The following is a 12,886-nucleotide window of genomic DNA, read 5'->3' on the forward strand; positions in this document are numbered from 1 at the left end:
GTAGCCTACTGCAGAACAAACCCTGCAGTTTTGTCACACAATGCATTTTTTTTTTCATAAGTGTTTGATAGGGCCTAGATGACAAGCAAATGTATGATGGCCTAGACATGTATGACTTACTATCGATAACAATTAAATAGTTTTAAACAATTAGACTACTTAAACAACGTAACTGAGTCACTCACCAAGAGTGTAGTAGACGCTACCGTCATTTTGTATGCGTTCATTAGCCTACCATTTTTGCATGTTCCGGTTCGTAAGAAAAAATCCCTATGCACGAATGAATGGGGTTTCGGGAATCATAAAAAATGATGCTCCTAACTGCTCGCGGGTCCCCACGTGCATATTCTTTTAATAAAATCAGTGTGTAGGTTGTCTCCCTGAGGACTTTAGATCTGCTATATCGCTAAAGAAACGCAAGCACCCATCCCATAAGTGTATTTAAATTGGCTATGTACCAAAAATGACATTTTACCGTGAGTCGAAGAGCTGTAAACAATGGTGTAACTTAAGTCTGTGTGTAGGCTACAAGTGGAACTTTGATTTCACAACGAGAATTCTCGGTCTAACCGTTGATGTGCCGACGGACATAGGCATCAGCACCGACCTCTGATCAAGGTAAACAAAATCTGACTCGTGTCCATCACATTTAAAAGTTTGTAGTGCTGCGAGAGAGAACGTGCACACGCAAGGGGCACAGTTGAGCAGAGCTGTGGCTGTCTGAATGGTCTGAACACAGAAGAGCAAGTGGCTTTGATAAAATGGCCCATTATTTAACATAATACCGGTATTACGATAGTGTCTCAACTAAATATCGTTTTCAATAATATATCGGTCGTAGTCGTAATAGTATAGTATAAGTATATAGAGGGAGCGCAGATAGCTAACAAACGTTCAGAAAAAGTCCTGTTGGCAAATTTGAGGAAAAGTCTGTAAAGGGGCTATTTCACACCATTTGAGGGTGCTGAATTCAAATATTTTGTTTACCAAGCTCAATTTTGAGTTTTAAGCTTGCTAATTAGCTAATTATTTAGAGAACACTTTTATTTGGTTTTAGTGATTACTTTTGAAATCAACCCAATTTAGGGAAAAATAAGCAAAACAAACCGCTATTTTATGTTAAAATGCTGATTATGCGGCTTAGAACTCAGAATTGAGCTTGGTAAACAAAATATTCAGAATCAGCACCCTCAAATTAGGTAAGAAAGGTGGTTTACCAACTTTTCCTCAAATTCCACAAGTCCGAAGCCCTAACCAGTAGGCCACGGCTGCCCCCACCGATATAATACCGCCAACCTATTTCAGTTTATATCACCTATATTTCTGAAGAATATATTGTGTTGCCTGCTATTGTCTGCTATTGTCTGCTGCACATCTTTTGAAATTTGATTTGAAATAATCAAATAAACGTACGTCTTAAAGTTAAGTTAATAAAGTAAATTGCTTTGCTTTCATTTGAATCCCAATCAAGATACACAATAATTGCTTTATATTGATAATATGGACTCCAGAAGTTCAGAAATGCAAAATAATAGAATTTTAATCATGTGATAAAATACGTGATTAATTGTGATTAACTATAGGAATTCAGCAATTAATCGTGATTAAAAAAATTATAATTGTATATATATATAAAATATGTTGCATATATATGCAACTTGTTTGTGCTTTATTCTGAAAAACGGGTCATATTTCCGACCTTATTTGTATTTATGGTAGATTTAACTAGTGCTATAGACATGTTTTATTTGACTGTTCATTTCCACTTTAAGGCATAAAGTGCACATTGATAAGTGCAATATTCCATGAACACTAACCTTGTGTCTCTTTGGAGTGTACTGAAACAATCAAATTATCATCCTGTGTTTCATTTCACTATGTTTACGTCTTTGTTTAATGTCTGTTCTGTTTACTACTAAGAACGGTTTCAAAATAAAAGCCCCCCCAAAACAGAACTGGGAAAAAGGCAAAAAAAAAGTAAACATAAGCAATGCATTAATAGTAATATAATCATAAAAAGATCGAAAATCGAATCAAATCGTGACTTTAGTTTTGAAAATTAAATTGAATCGTGGATTTTGAGAATTGTGACACCCCTAATAGCATGACATGAAAACGTAACATTGAGTGATTCGGTAGAGCTCGAGAACATTGCTTTAGGATTGCTACAGAAATGAATGGATGTTTTGTACTATGCCATAGCAAGCAAATAAACAACTTTACAGTCATATCCATGGAATTAATTGTCACTGAGATGTTTTGAGGGTAAAGGAATTTTCTGACATGTAATCTGAGGTTATGTTAATTGTTTAACATATTTAAAGGGCTACATTTTTAAGAGCCTGCTCCATGTGTAAACAATAGGTAATGTTCACTGTGGGTTTGTACATAGTTATATTAGTACTAACAAATGTGAGTTGGGTGTTTTGGATTGTGTTTTAAGGATATTCAAAGTTTACAGAAAGATAACTTTTGAAACTCAGACGGGCCTGGCGGTGGGCCCACTAGGGGGCGCTTCTGCAGTAACAGGTCAAATATGGCACAAAGAACACACATTGAGTAGATCTGTTCTATCAAAACACGTTGCCAGTCAAGTTTTCAAAACCTTTGGATTTCCCAGTAGCAACACAGGGAAGATAAAACTATGGTTGTGTGATAAAAGTCAAATCACCCCTATCCCAACAGGAGCAACGCTTGCGCTTCCTCAAACAGCAGGATCAGAGGAAACAGCAGCAGGCCTTGGAGCAGGAGAAGCTGCAGAGATTGCGGGAGAATGTAGAGAAGCAGGAGATTCGGCTGAAGAAAGTTCGGGCCCTCAAGGGCCAGGTGGAGCAGAAACGCCTCAGTAATGGAAAGTTGGGTGAGTACCAGAGCTGCTTTGGAAACCTGTGCACCTAGATATGCTAAGGGGCAAATTCTCCCATGTTCGTGTCCAGGTCCAAAAAAAGCGTGCAACTAAGCACTTTTCCGCCTGCGCGTCTTCTGCACTTGACTGAAGTCTGTAATTTACACGCCATGGAGACAGTTACAAATTTTGGGAGGAGCTACTCCAAAATCTCTGCGTTTCTTCTGTAAACAACTCTTACTTGCATTCTGCCCCTGATTACACGCTTTTTCAGCTAAGCACTTCTGGTCAAATCTTGACATCGTGGCATTTAGTCACGTCTTAAATTTATACACCTGTTCATTCATTGCCTTTTTCCCCCGAGAAATTTATTCCACTTGTTGTAGTTTTGTCTGAGGAATCTGGGTGTTATCACAACTACAAGGGCCATGCAGCAGTGCAGCAAACAGACTTGTCGGAAAAACTTTCACAGAAACCTGCGCAAACTCTGAACTACCAAGCTTTACTGCCAATGTTCTCTTTTACAGTCTATGGTCTAGTGTTGCACCAGAGAGGGTTGAAGCAGGTTTCTGTGAAAGTCAGACAATTAAATCCATTAAGAAAAATAGCCAAATTTACATAAGTATTCAGACCCTTTGTTATGACGCTTGCAATTGAGCACTGGTACATTCTACTTCTATCAATGGTCCTTGAGATGTTTCTACAACTTGATTGGAGTCCACCTGTGCCTAAATTAATTCACTGGACATTATTAGGGGAGGCACACATCGCTTTATATAAGGTCTCACAGTTAAAGCCACAGTATTGAGAGAATTGTCTGTAGACCTGCGAGACAGGGCTGTGTGAAGACAGGTCTGGGGAAGGATACAAGAACATTTGTGCAGCATTGAAAGTGCCCAAGAGCACGGTAGCCTTCAGTGCAGCTCAGTGCCTGGTTTCTTCCACACATGCCGTTGGGAATTATGGCCAAATTGTTCAGTCTTCGTTTCATCAGACCAGATGATTTTACTTCTCATGGTCTGAGAGTCGTTCAGGTGCTTTTTGGCAAACTCCCGGCATCCCTATCTTCCATCTTGCCACTGTACCATAAAGGCCTGATTGGTGGAGTGCTGCACTGATGGTTGTCCTTCTTTACGCTTCTCTCATCTTCTCAAAGGAACTCTGGATCTCATTCATAGTGACCATTGGGTCCTTGGTTACATGTCTGACCAAGGCCCTTGGTCCCAGATTACTCGGTTTGGCTGAGCAGCCAGATCTAGGAAGACTGTTGGTTGAGAATGATTGAGGCACTTTCAATGCTGCAGAAATGCTCATACATCCTTCCCCAGCGAAGTTTGTTATTCCTTGCCTGGTTTGGTCTTTGTCATGTACTCCATGAGTTCTGTGATCTTGCGCTTAAGAACTGTTTTATCATTGTTCTGCAGGAGACACGCGACAGAGCATCAAGCACATTCCATTCATAATATGGAATAATATTAGGCCTGCAGTTTCACATACATGTTATTTATGAACTCACAAAGACAAATAGGCTACACCCACTAGGGCTGTCAATCTTCTTCCATAACCCAATTCGAATTTCATTCATTATTATTTTTAATAATCAAATTATATTCGAATATTTAATGCTCAAATTGTGCGTATTATTAATATTTACGAATCATACCTGTCAACCATTCATACCTTTGAATCATACCTGTGCTGTGACATCTGTGCAGCTTAGCTGTGCTGTTAGACCTGAGCTGTGCTGTGTAAAAAAAATTAAGATTCTAACCTAAGTTCTGTCTAAAACTGATCATCTGAAAGGCTGACTCTTTTATTCTTCAGTCTATATCACAATCAAATGTGACCTGTTACCATTAACTGTTGCTGCCTGTTCCGAATTACCACTGATAAATATCTAAATTAGGGCTGTCAGCATTAACACGTTTATTGCGATGCGATTAAGGAACAAGCATAACGCGTTAATTTGTTTTAATCGCATTAAGCGTTTGCGGCCAAAGATTTTTTTTATTTTACTTGTTCTCTTATCAACAATCTCCTTTGGTTGAGAACTATTTTGACCCTTTGATGCACCATTTCTTGTCCTCAAACTACCACAGACACTTCCTAGGCTTCTGCCTAGCCCTCCCCCTTCCATAGTCATGGAGATAATAAACACCAACGCAATTCTGAACTCCCGGTAGGCTGAATGGTGCTTTAAAGCGCTGTTGATGAACATAGTTAATGGACTAGGCTATTTCTGTTAGCACTTCATTGAAATGTGCTGTAGGCATACGCTACATTTTGCACATGCACTTTTGCACATTTCTCTATGAAAAGTTCCTTATTTTCAACTGAACTGAACTGAAGATAATGAATATAGGCTATATGGAGTATTTTTTGTTTGTTATGCCCTTTGTGTGTACATTTTGTGCATGCACTTCTGCTGTAGCATTTATTTCAGTTTATATAAGCTATATTTCTGAACAATACAATGTGTTGCCTCAGGACCGCTGCACAACTTTTTTAATTTTTATTTGAAATAATCAAATATGTCTTAAAGTAACTTTATTTGCTTTCATTTGATTCCCAATCAAGATACACTGGTAAAAATGGCTTTACATTGTTAATTTATATTAATATGGACTTCTGGAATGTTTAGAAATGTAAAATAATAGAATTTTAATCATGTGATAACATATGCGATTAATTGCGATTAATTATAGAAATTCTGTGATCAATCGCGATTAAAACAAATTACTGTGTTTTCCGGACTATAAGTCGCTCCAGAGTATAAGTCAATATAGTCAATATAAGTCGCATCAGTCAAAAAATGCGTCATATAAGATGGTAATTGTAAACCAATTTACAAAATTCACTGAACAAAAATGCTGATGTGGTACATGAACATTTAGCTAAAAATGTGGAGAATGCAATGCAGTCAAGCATTTTGGGCGACATGGAGGCACAAGCCGGCAGCAGAGCAAATTTTCGGGAGAACGAGAGAGAAAAAGATGCACATTTTAAAAGAACATGCAGAGGAAGGAGTGAATTGCTGCCAGTTGAGGCGAGCCGATAACGAAGGCTGCCAACAAGAGCGCGGCGCTAATTGTAAAGCAATTTACAAAAGATTCACTGAACAAAAATGCTGATTGTGGTACATGAAAATTTAGCTGACAATGCAATCAAGCATTTTGGTCGCATTTTAGGCTCAAGCTGGCAGCAGAGCAAATGCTCGGCAGGCTACCTCCGAGAGAGCGAGAGAGGAAAAAAGATGCACGTTTAAAAGAACGTGCAAACTTTCAACAACGCTTTACTAAGGAAGCTACCCTTATTTTAGAGACTGTATGCCTGTCTTAGCCAGTATGGACATTTAATCTGGAAAGGCAAGTTATTCAACTACCACACAGAATAGGGTGACCAGACGTCCCGGTTTTGAGTTGCGTGCCCCGAATCCCAACAAAAGCCTGTCGGGACGCTAAAATGTCCCGGTTTACACAAACCACTATTAAAGTTTTGTCTTATTATAGCCCGATCATTAACTAAACCCATGTAGAATGACTATAGCCTAAAGCAGTGGTTTTCAAAGTGGGGGCCGCGAGGGGGTGCCAGGGGGGCCTCAGCAAGTTGGAAGGAAAAATAAAAGCAACAAATAAATACATCTGAAAAATGTAAAATATACCTATTACTATGAGGGTTGTTAATGTCATTATAATAATTTGTCACATTATCTGAACATTATATTTTCCATGATTATGACTGGGAATAATAATAGAGTGATAACTCTCATATAGCAGAAAGCCCCAAATGCAATTTTTACACACTGTATGCTCCATCGCGAAGTGCTTGTGGCTAAAATAATTATTAGGATTAGCTTAATGTATTTTTACATTTGCCGTAATATTGTTGATGGGTTTAATAACACATCAAGGGGGTCCTTGGCCAGAACCTAGTGGTATTTGGGGGGCCTTGTCATGGAAAAGTTTGGGAACCCCTGGCCTAAAGCGTCTGGCATATAATTTCGATAATATGTGCGTGCATGTGTCAGTCAATCGTAACAGTCTCCATAATCTTTGCAGCCCACCTTACAGTGTATCTCTGTAAGTCAAGTCAAGTCATTTATTTATATAGCACATTTAAAAACAGGGGTTGAGCCAAAGTGCTGAACAAAGAAAAAGTTTAGCTCATAAGTCATAACAATAAGACCATACATCTACGCAAAGGCCATACATCTACACAAACTAAGTGTGATTATTTGTGGCAAGACAGCATTAGTAGCAGCAACAAGAAAATAGATAAGATAAATAAAAATAAATAAGAAAAATAAAACAAGACCAAAAACATCATTCTGTATTAAAAGCAAGTGAGAAAAATATGTCGTGAGATTGGATTTGAAGAAGGTAATTGTTAACCTGACTCTCGCCAGATGAATTTCGTTCCGCCTAACTCCACTCATCCATCTGGAACCAATCCATTGGAGTGTTGCTTCAGAAGGCTGGGCCTAATCAAAAAATGCTTGCATATGATTGAATAAGCCACTTGTTCGTTATCTATTGACGTGCTACTTCAACCACTCACATCGAAGCCAACCCGTGACGCTGATAACAGTCTCACAGTCGCTTTTACACTATGTCACATCTATAAAACTCCCGCCCTGCGTCCTGATTGCCTCTAGCATAAAATCTGGTGCAGAAATCACTCTCTATGGAAGAGGTCCCAGATGGATGTGAGTAAAGCTAGGCGGAGCTAAGCGGAACAAAATTAATCTGGCGAGAGTCAGTTAGGTAATTGTAGCGGTGTGTGGAAACACACAGGAAATTTCGCGTCACTCTCATTGAGGTTGAATGGAGACGAAATTCGCCCTGGTTGGGCGAAATGAAAGCGAATCGCCGAGGCAGGCGAAACAAAGTTGGCCAAAGTTTAAATTTATTTAAATGAGGACCATTCGAGAACCAATCAGGTCTGCATCTTTGTGTTTGGAGGCGGGAGTTACAAAAAAGTCTGACCAAGATGGCGGAGACTACCTGAGCTGTAACACGAAAATTTGTATGTGATTAAAATGTTTGTACACAAACATTGGCACTTGTATCAACACGAATTGTGGTTTATATGCCACACGAACTTAGTCAGAGCACATACACCACCAGTGTTGTAATGTAACGGAGTACAAATACTTCGTTACTGTACTTAAGTAGAAATTTCACGTATTCTGTACTTTACTTCGCTATTTAAATTTATGTCAACTTCCACTTTTACTCCACTACATTTCCTAGATAAAATGTATACTTTTACTCCGTTATATTTCCATTAAGCATCTTCGTTACTCGTTACTAAAACATAAAATTAGAAAAAATGTGTGCGACTGCAATAAGGGAGGTTTGGCGAATCACTGCTCCTAGATTGCATTACGCACGCTCCGCACGCTGCGCGCTCTATTTTAGCTCTTGTTTGTTGCTAAAGGAGGAGGACGCACAACTGAAACCGCCATGGAAGCACGAGCACCTACTGGAAGACCTCCCGTTATCATAGACGACCACCCCTACGATAGTGGTGAACTCGGTGAACAGGGTAGTGGTGAATATAACGTCATACACCCGTGGCCGTATTTGCAAGAAATGTTTCTGTACATCGGCTACCTGCCCTAGCGGCCTGTGAAAGGCTATTTATCCATAGCATCGCAGGAGTTGTCTTCAGTCCAAGAAGAGTAAGACTGAATCAGGCCCAGGGTGGGTAATCGGGAGAATTCCCGGTGGGCCGCTTCACTTTTGGCCCGGTCGAGGAAACAAATATTGACATTTGTCACGTTAGTCTATCTTTTCTTAAAGTAGGACACGTTCCACATTCTGTGCATGACACCAATGCAATGCCTCTGCATGGGTTGTAGCCTACGTGAGGGAGTTCTCCCCTCCCAAAAAGAGTTGGTTGGGTCCATATAGCCCGTCTTTTCCAAAAGGTTTTCTCAGATACGGATAGCCAAGCCGGCCCTACAGTAGACACAAGCGTCAGGAAGGATGGAGGGTAGAAAGAGGCCAGGAGAGACTGAGCAGCAGATCAACCAGTCGACCACTGAAAATGATGAGCCCGAAATTAGTGATGAGGAGGCCATGACTACAGGGACAAGTAGAGAGGATAAATTAAAGTTATTTAATGTAAGAAAGAGCAATTACATTACATGATAAACCTATATGCCTTGTTTGCTCAGAAAAGGGTGTAGTAAAGGAGTAGGCTAAATCACCAAACAACAATATAGCCTAGTACCCATGCAAAAAACATGTAGCCTAAACATTAGTTCAATATGCCTCTTTGTGGAAGCATGGGATAGGCTACATTTCAAAGGCTTTCTTTCTTTCTGTTTTGGTAACTTGTGGAATAGTGGAATATTTTTTTGTTAACTTCTCAGTTGAAGTGAATTATTATATAACCTTTACACATTTGTTGAACCATGGTACTAATAAAAACTACAGGATAGTACAAGCAGGTCATTTTTTTTTTTGTGAAAGAAATAAGTTATTTATTTTTCATTTCAGAGAATTGTGCTTAAAAAGTCCTAGAAAAGAATGTGATTTGATTTGATGAGTGAGATTAAGAAGATATGGGAACCCTGAATATGCTTTATGCTTTACTATAAGAAAGCCAAAATAAAGTTTACAATAAAAGTTCAAAATAAAACCGCTTGCTTTTTACTTTTTACCTTTACTTCAAATACTTAAGTACATTAAATATCAGAAAATTACTTTTGATACTTAAGTACAGTATATATCATATACTTTAAGACTTTTACTTAAGTAATATTCTAAAAGGCAACTTTCACTTCTAAGAAAGTCTTTTTCTAGTACGATACTTGTACTTTTACTCAAGTATTTCTTTCTAGTACTTTATACAACACTGTACACCACTAAATAGACCACTATATATGTTAGTTTAAGCACTCAATCTTTTTAGCTAGCCGACAGGCGAAATGCTAGTATTTTAGGACATTGGATTACATTGTAAACCTAGCTAGACAGCTAGGCTACATACTGCAACGCAGGTATGAAATATATTATGTCTTATTGACCTTGTTGTTTCTATGAACATGAATTGTTGTTTATAGGCAACATCAACTTAGTCGAGGCATAAAGACCCCTGGATATCTTCATTAAATACTTAAACGTTTGAATTAGCTGATTAGCCTAATTAGCTCGCCACCACTGGCTAGACACTGCAGTCAAAAGGTTAGCGGTTTCGACGTCACGCCCCCGAGGCGAAATTTCACTGGCCGAAAATCGCAAGGTGTTTCGCTGTGTGGAAACCCACCGTAGGGGAGGATTTGATATGTGGAGGGAGGGTATTCCAGAGCTTTGGAGTAGCTACAGAAAAAGCTCAGTCGCCATTATTGCAATGCCTTGTCATATATGCCTCGTTTTAACGGTTAGGACAATGGAGAAGGGAAAGTCATCATTCTCAAAATAACCTATGGCAGTGAGTTTTGTTTTCAAATGTTTTCATGCATGTCTGGATAACGGGTGAGGAATGTTTAGGAGACAGACTATCGTAAATCCTCAAATTATGGCTGGGGTCTTTTATTTACTTAGGCTGCGCAAAGCCACCTTTATTTGGGGCAGGCTTGTATTCAAGGCAGGCCTTTATTTCTTACGTGGTGCGTTTTATTGTGAGACATAAGTTTCATTTGGAGCAGCATACTGGTAGGCTGTCAAAAGCAGAAGATGTTTGGTTTGGGATTTAATTTACGTTTGGACTGTTTGATTATATTGCTAAATGTTGGGACTGATGGCCACTGAAATCTGGGGTATTTGATGGTTCACTATTAAGTTTCATGTAGTTGAAAGAGTGTTGGGATTTCCATCCGCTTATTGCGAGACAAGGCATCCGCTTTTATTCATTCATGGAACGTGCACTGTGCTGTAATGAAAACCTTATTGCATATAGCCAAATAGGTCTACGATAGCTTAAATTGAGTTTTTTTTTTTCTTTTTAATTATGCATGATTTACTTTTTTATAAAATTCGTAGGCTGGAATGCCTCGCTGCAACAATTGTGTTTAAATGTAGGTTACTACTTCAGCCTCTGGCAAGCTCAGAAGGGGGCGGCAAGCGACTGGTAGCTTAAGAGCGACGTGTTGGAGACCCATAGTGTAGCGACTTTTCATTGGCAACAATATTAAACCAACCAACAATGTAAAACATTAAGAAGAGCTCTTTCATGAGATAAATCAAAACAATGTAGGCAATTATTACTGGCCTTTATTTGTCTGAATCTGAGGCCTGGCTATAAATATAATCCCGGCCATAATTTGAGGATTTAGGTATGCACATGTGTTTCAGGCTTATACCAATAACCAAATACCAAAAACACCACTAAACAAAATTTAGTACTCTCTTGTTTTAATTCAAATACTGAGACTGGTGGATGTGTAGTGATTAGGGAACTTGGTTTCCAAGTGGATGGAGTGGTACTACCTTTTCAATATGTAGGCAGTTTGGTCAAGTTGTCCACCGTAGGCAAAGCTTATTCCCTCTACTATATTTCAATGTCGGTTTAATACACTCTGTGCTTGAGATATTTCAACTTCTGATGGTGTGGTCACCTTCGGTCAGTCTGATATTTACTGTATATATTTCAGTGGAGGAGATTGAACAGATGAATAGCCTGTTCCAGCAAAAGCAGCGTGAGCTGGTTGTAGCTGTTTCTAAGGTAGAAGAGTTGAGCCGACAGCTAGAGATACTGAAGAATTGCAAAATGGACCCCTTCAACAACAACCAGAGCTCTGTGGCTGAACTGGACTCCCTCTACAAAGATTTGCAGGTGAAATAAATGTGATTTCTTGTAACCCTTGTGAACTTCAAGCATTTGTAATGTTCACTTTGATTATTTGAAGGTTGAAAATAAGTGGTCACCATTTTCATACCTGTTTCAGATTCCCCGAAAATACTCAATAAAAAAATGCTTACACTGAATGGTTTGATTAGAGTGGCATGTTTGTATGTCATTTACAGTTAAGGAACAAGCTGAACCAAGAGCAGAATGCTAAGCTTCAGCAACAACGGGACAACCTGAACAAACGTAACCAGGAGGTGGCAACCATGGACAAGCGTGTAAATGAGCTCAGAGAGCGCCTCTGGAAGAAGAAGGCGGCTCTGCAACAGAGAGAGAACCTACCTGTGAGTGGAAAAATCACTCTAGTACCTTATGTTTCCTATTTCCAACCATAGTTATCTATCATGGCTAATACTAATGAGAGAAATTAAATATTGGTAGAATATTAAAGGTTCGTAAGTTAAGTCTTTAATTTACACGTTTTCTAAGCTAGACCATTTTTTGTCACATTAAGCAAACATCTCCTCACAATCTGCTAGCTGCCTGTCCCCTGAATACGCTGTAAAAAAATGCGGTCCCTATGGACAGCTCAAGCTCCAAAAATTGCAACAAAAACAGCCTTGGCCAGCCTGGGCCATGAAACTCGGGCTTAAATGTGTAACGCTGTAAAAAAAAATGCGGCCCCTGTGGACAGCCCAAGCTCCAAAAATTGCAACAAAAACAGCCTTGGCCAGCCTGGGCCATGAAACCTGGGCTTGAATGTGTATGGTCGCGATTCATTTTTTGTCTCAAACGGTTGTAATCTTCATACATTTGCATTGATTTTTAGCCAATTTACGATGTAGATTTTGCTGCCTGTATTTGGGGCCTGGCTGTTTGTACGTATCGACCAAGCCCCCAGCCCCAGAGTCCCGGTATATATGAGGAATTAAGGTACACAATTTCATTTTTTATAAATATGTGACCCCGCCAGGGTAGGAATTTCACGGCGGCCACGACGGCCATGGCCGTCGTAGCCCCTTGCGTTGGCCGTGAAGCCCCTTTGAAAATCATAGGTTTAGAGGCCACGGTGGCCTTGGTGCCCCCTTCTTTCAATATTCTGCTTTGTGTCCTACTAATAGCGATTTTTATTTAGCCTGTGGCCTGTCAAAATAATCTTAATATTCACAGCGCAAATTAATTTAGTCTTTTACGCAGTGGAGAAAGTGACAGCGCAAGAAAGTGCGTCCAAATTCACCCATTCTT

General features: G+C 39.4%; 1 protein-coding gene across 4 annotated transcripts in view; it reads left to right on the forward strand.

Moving 5' to 3' along the window:
* Positions 1–12,886, forward strand: part of tp53bp2a (tumor protein p53 binding protein, 2a) — an 82,377-nt gene that overhangs the window by 38,476 nt on the left and 31,015 nt on the right. For all 4 annotated transcript variants that reach the window (XM_076285298.1, XM_076285299.1, XM_076285300.1 and 1 more), the window contains exons 6-8: positions 2,686–2,860; positions 11,448–11,629; positions 11,821–11,985. In XM_076285298.1, coding sequence (XP_076141413.1) covers positions 2,686–2,860; positions 11,448–11,629; positions 11,821–11,985 — 522 coding nt within the window. The remainder of the gene's footprint in view (positions 1–2,685; positions 2,861–11,447; positions 11,630–11,820; positions 11,986–12,886) is intronic.

This window comes from Alosa pseudoharengus, unplaced genomic scaffold (genome assembly GCF_046254945.1).
Source record: "Alosa pseudoharengus isolate Yale_2024_CS ecotype anadromous, Long Island Sound unplaced genomic scaffold, YU_APseudo_1.1 YU_APseudo_1.1_scf_15, whole genome shotgun sequence".
Lineage (NCBI taxonomy): Eukaryota > Metazoa > Chordata > Actinopteri > Clupeiformes > Clupeidae > Alosa > Alosa pseudoharengus.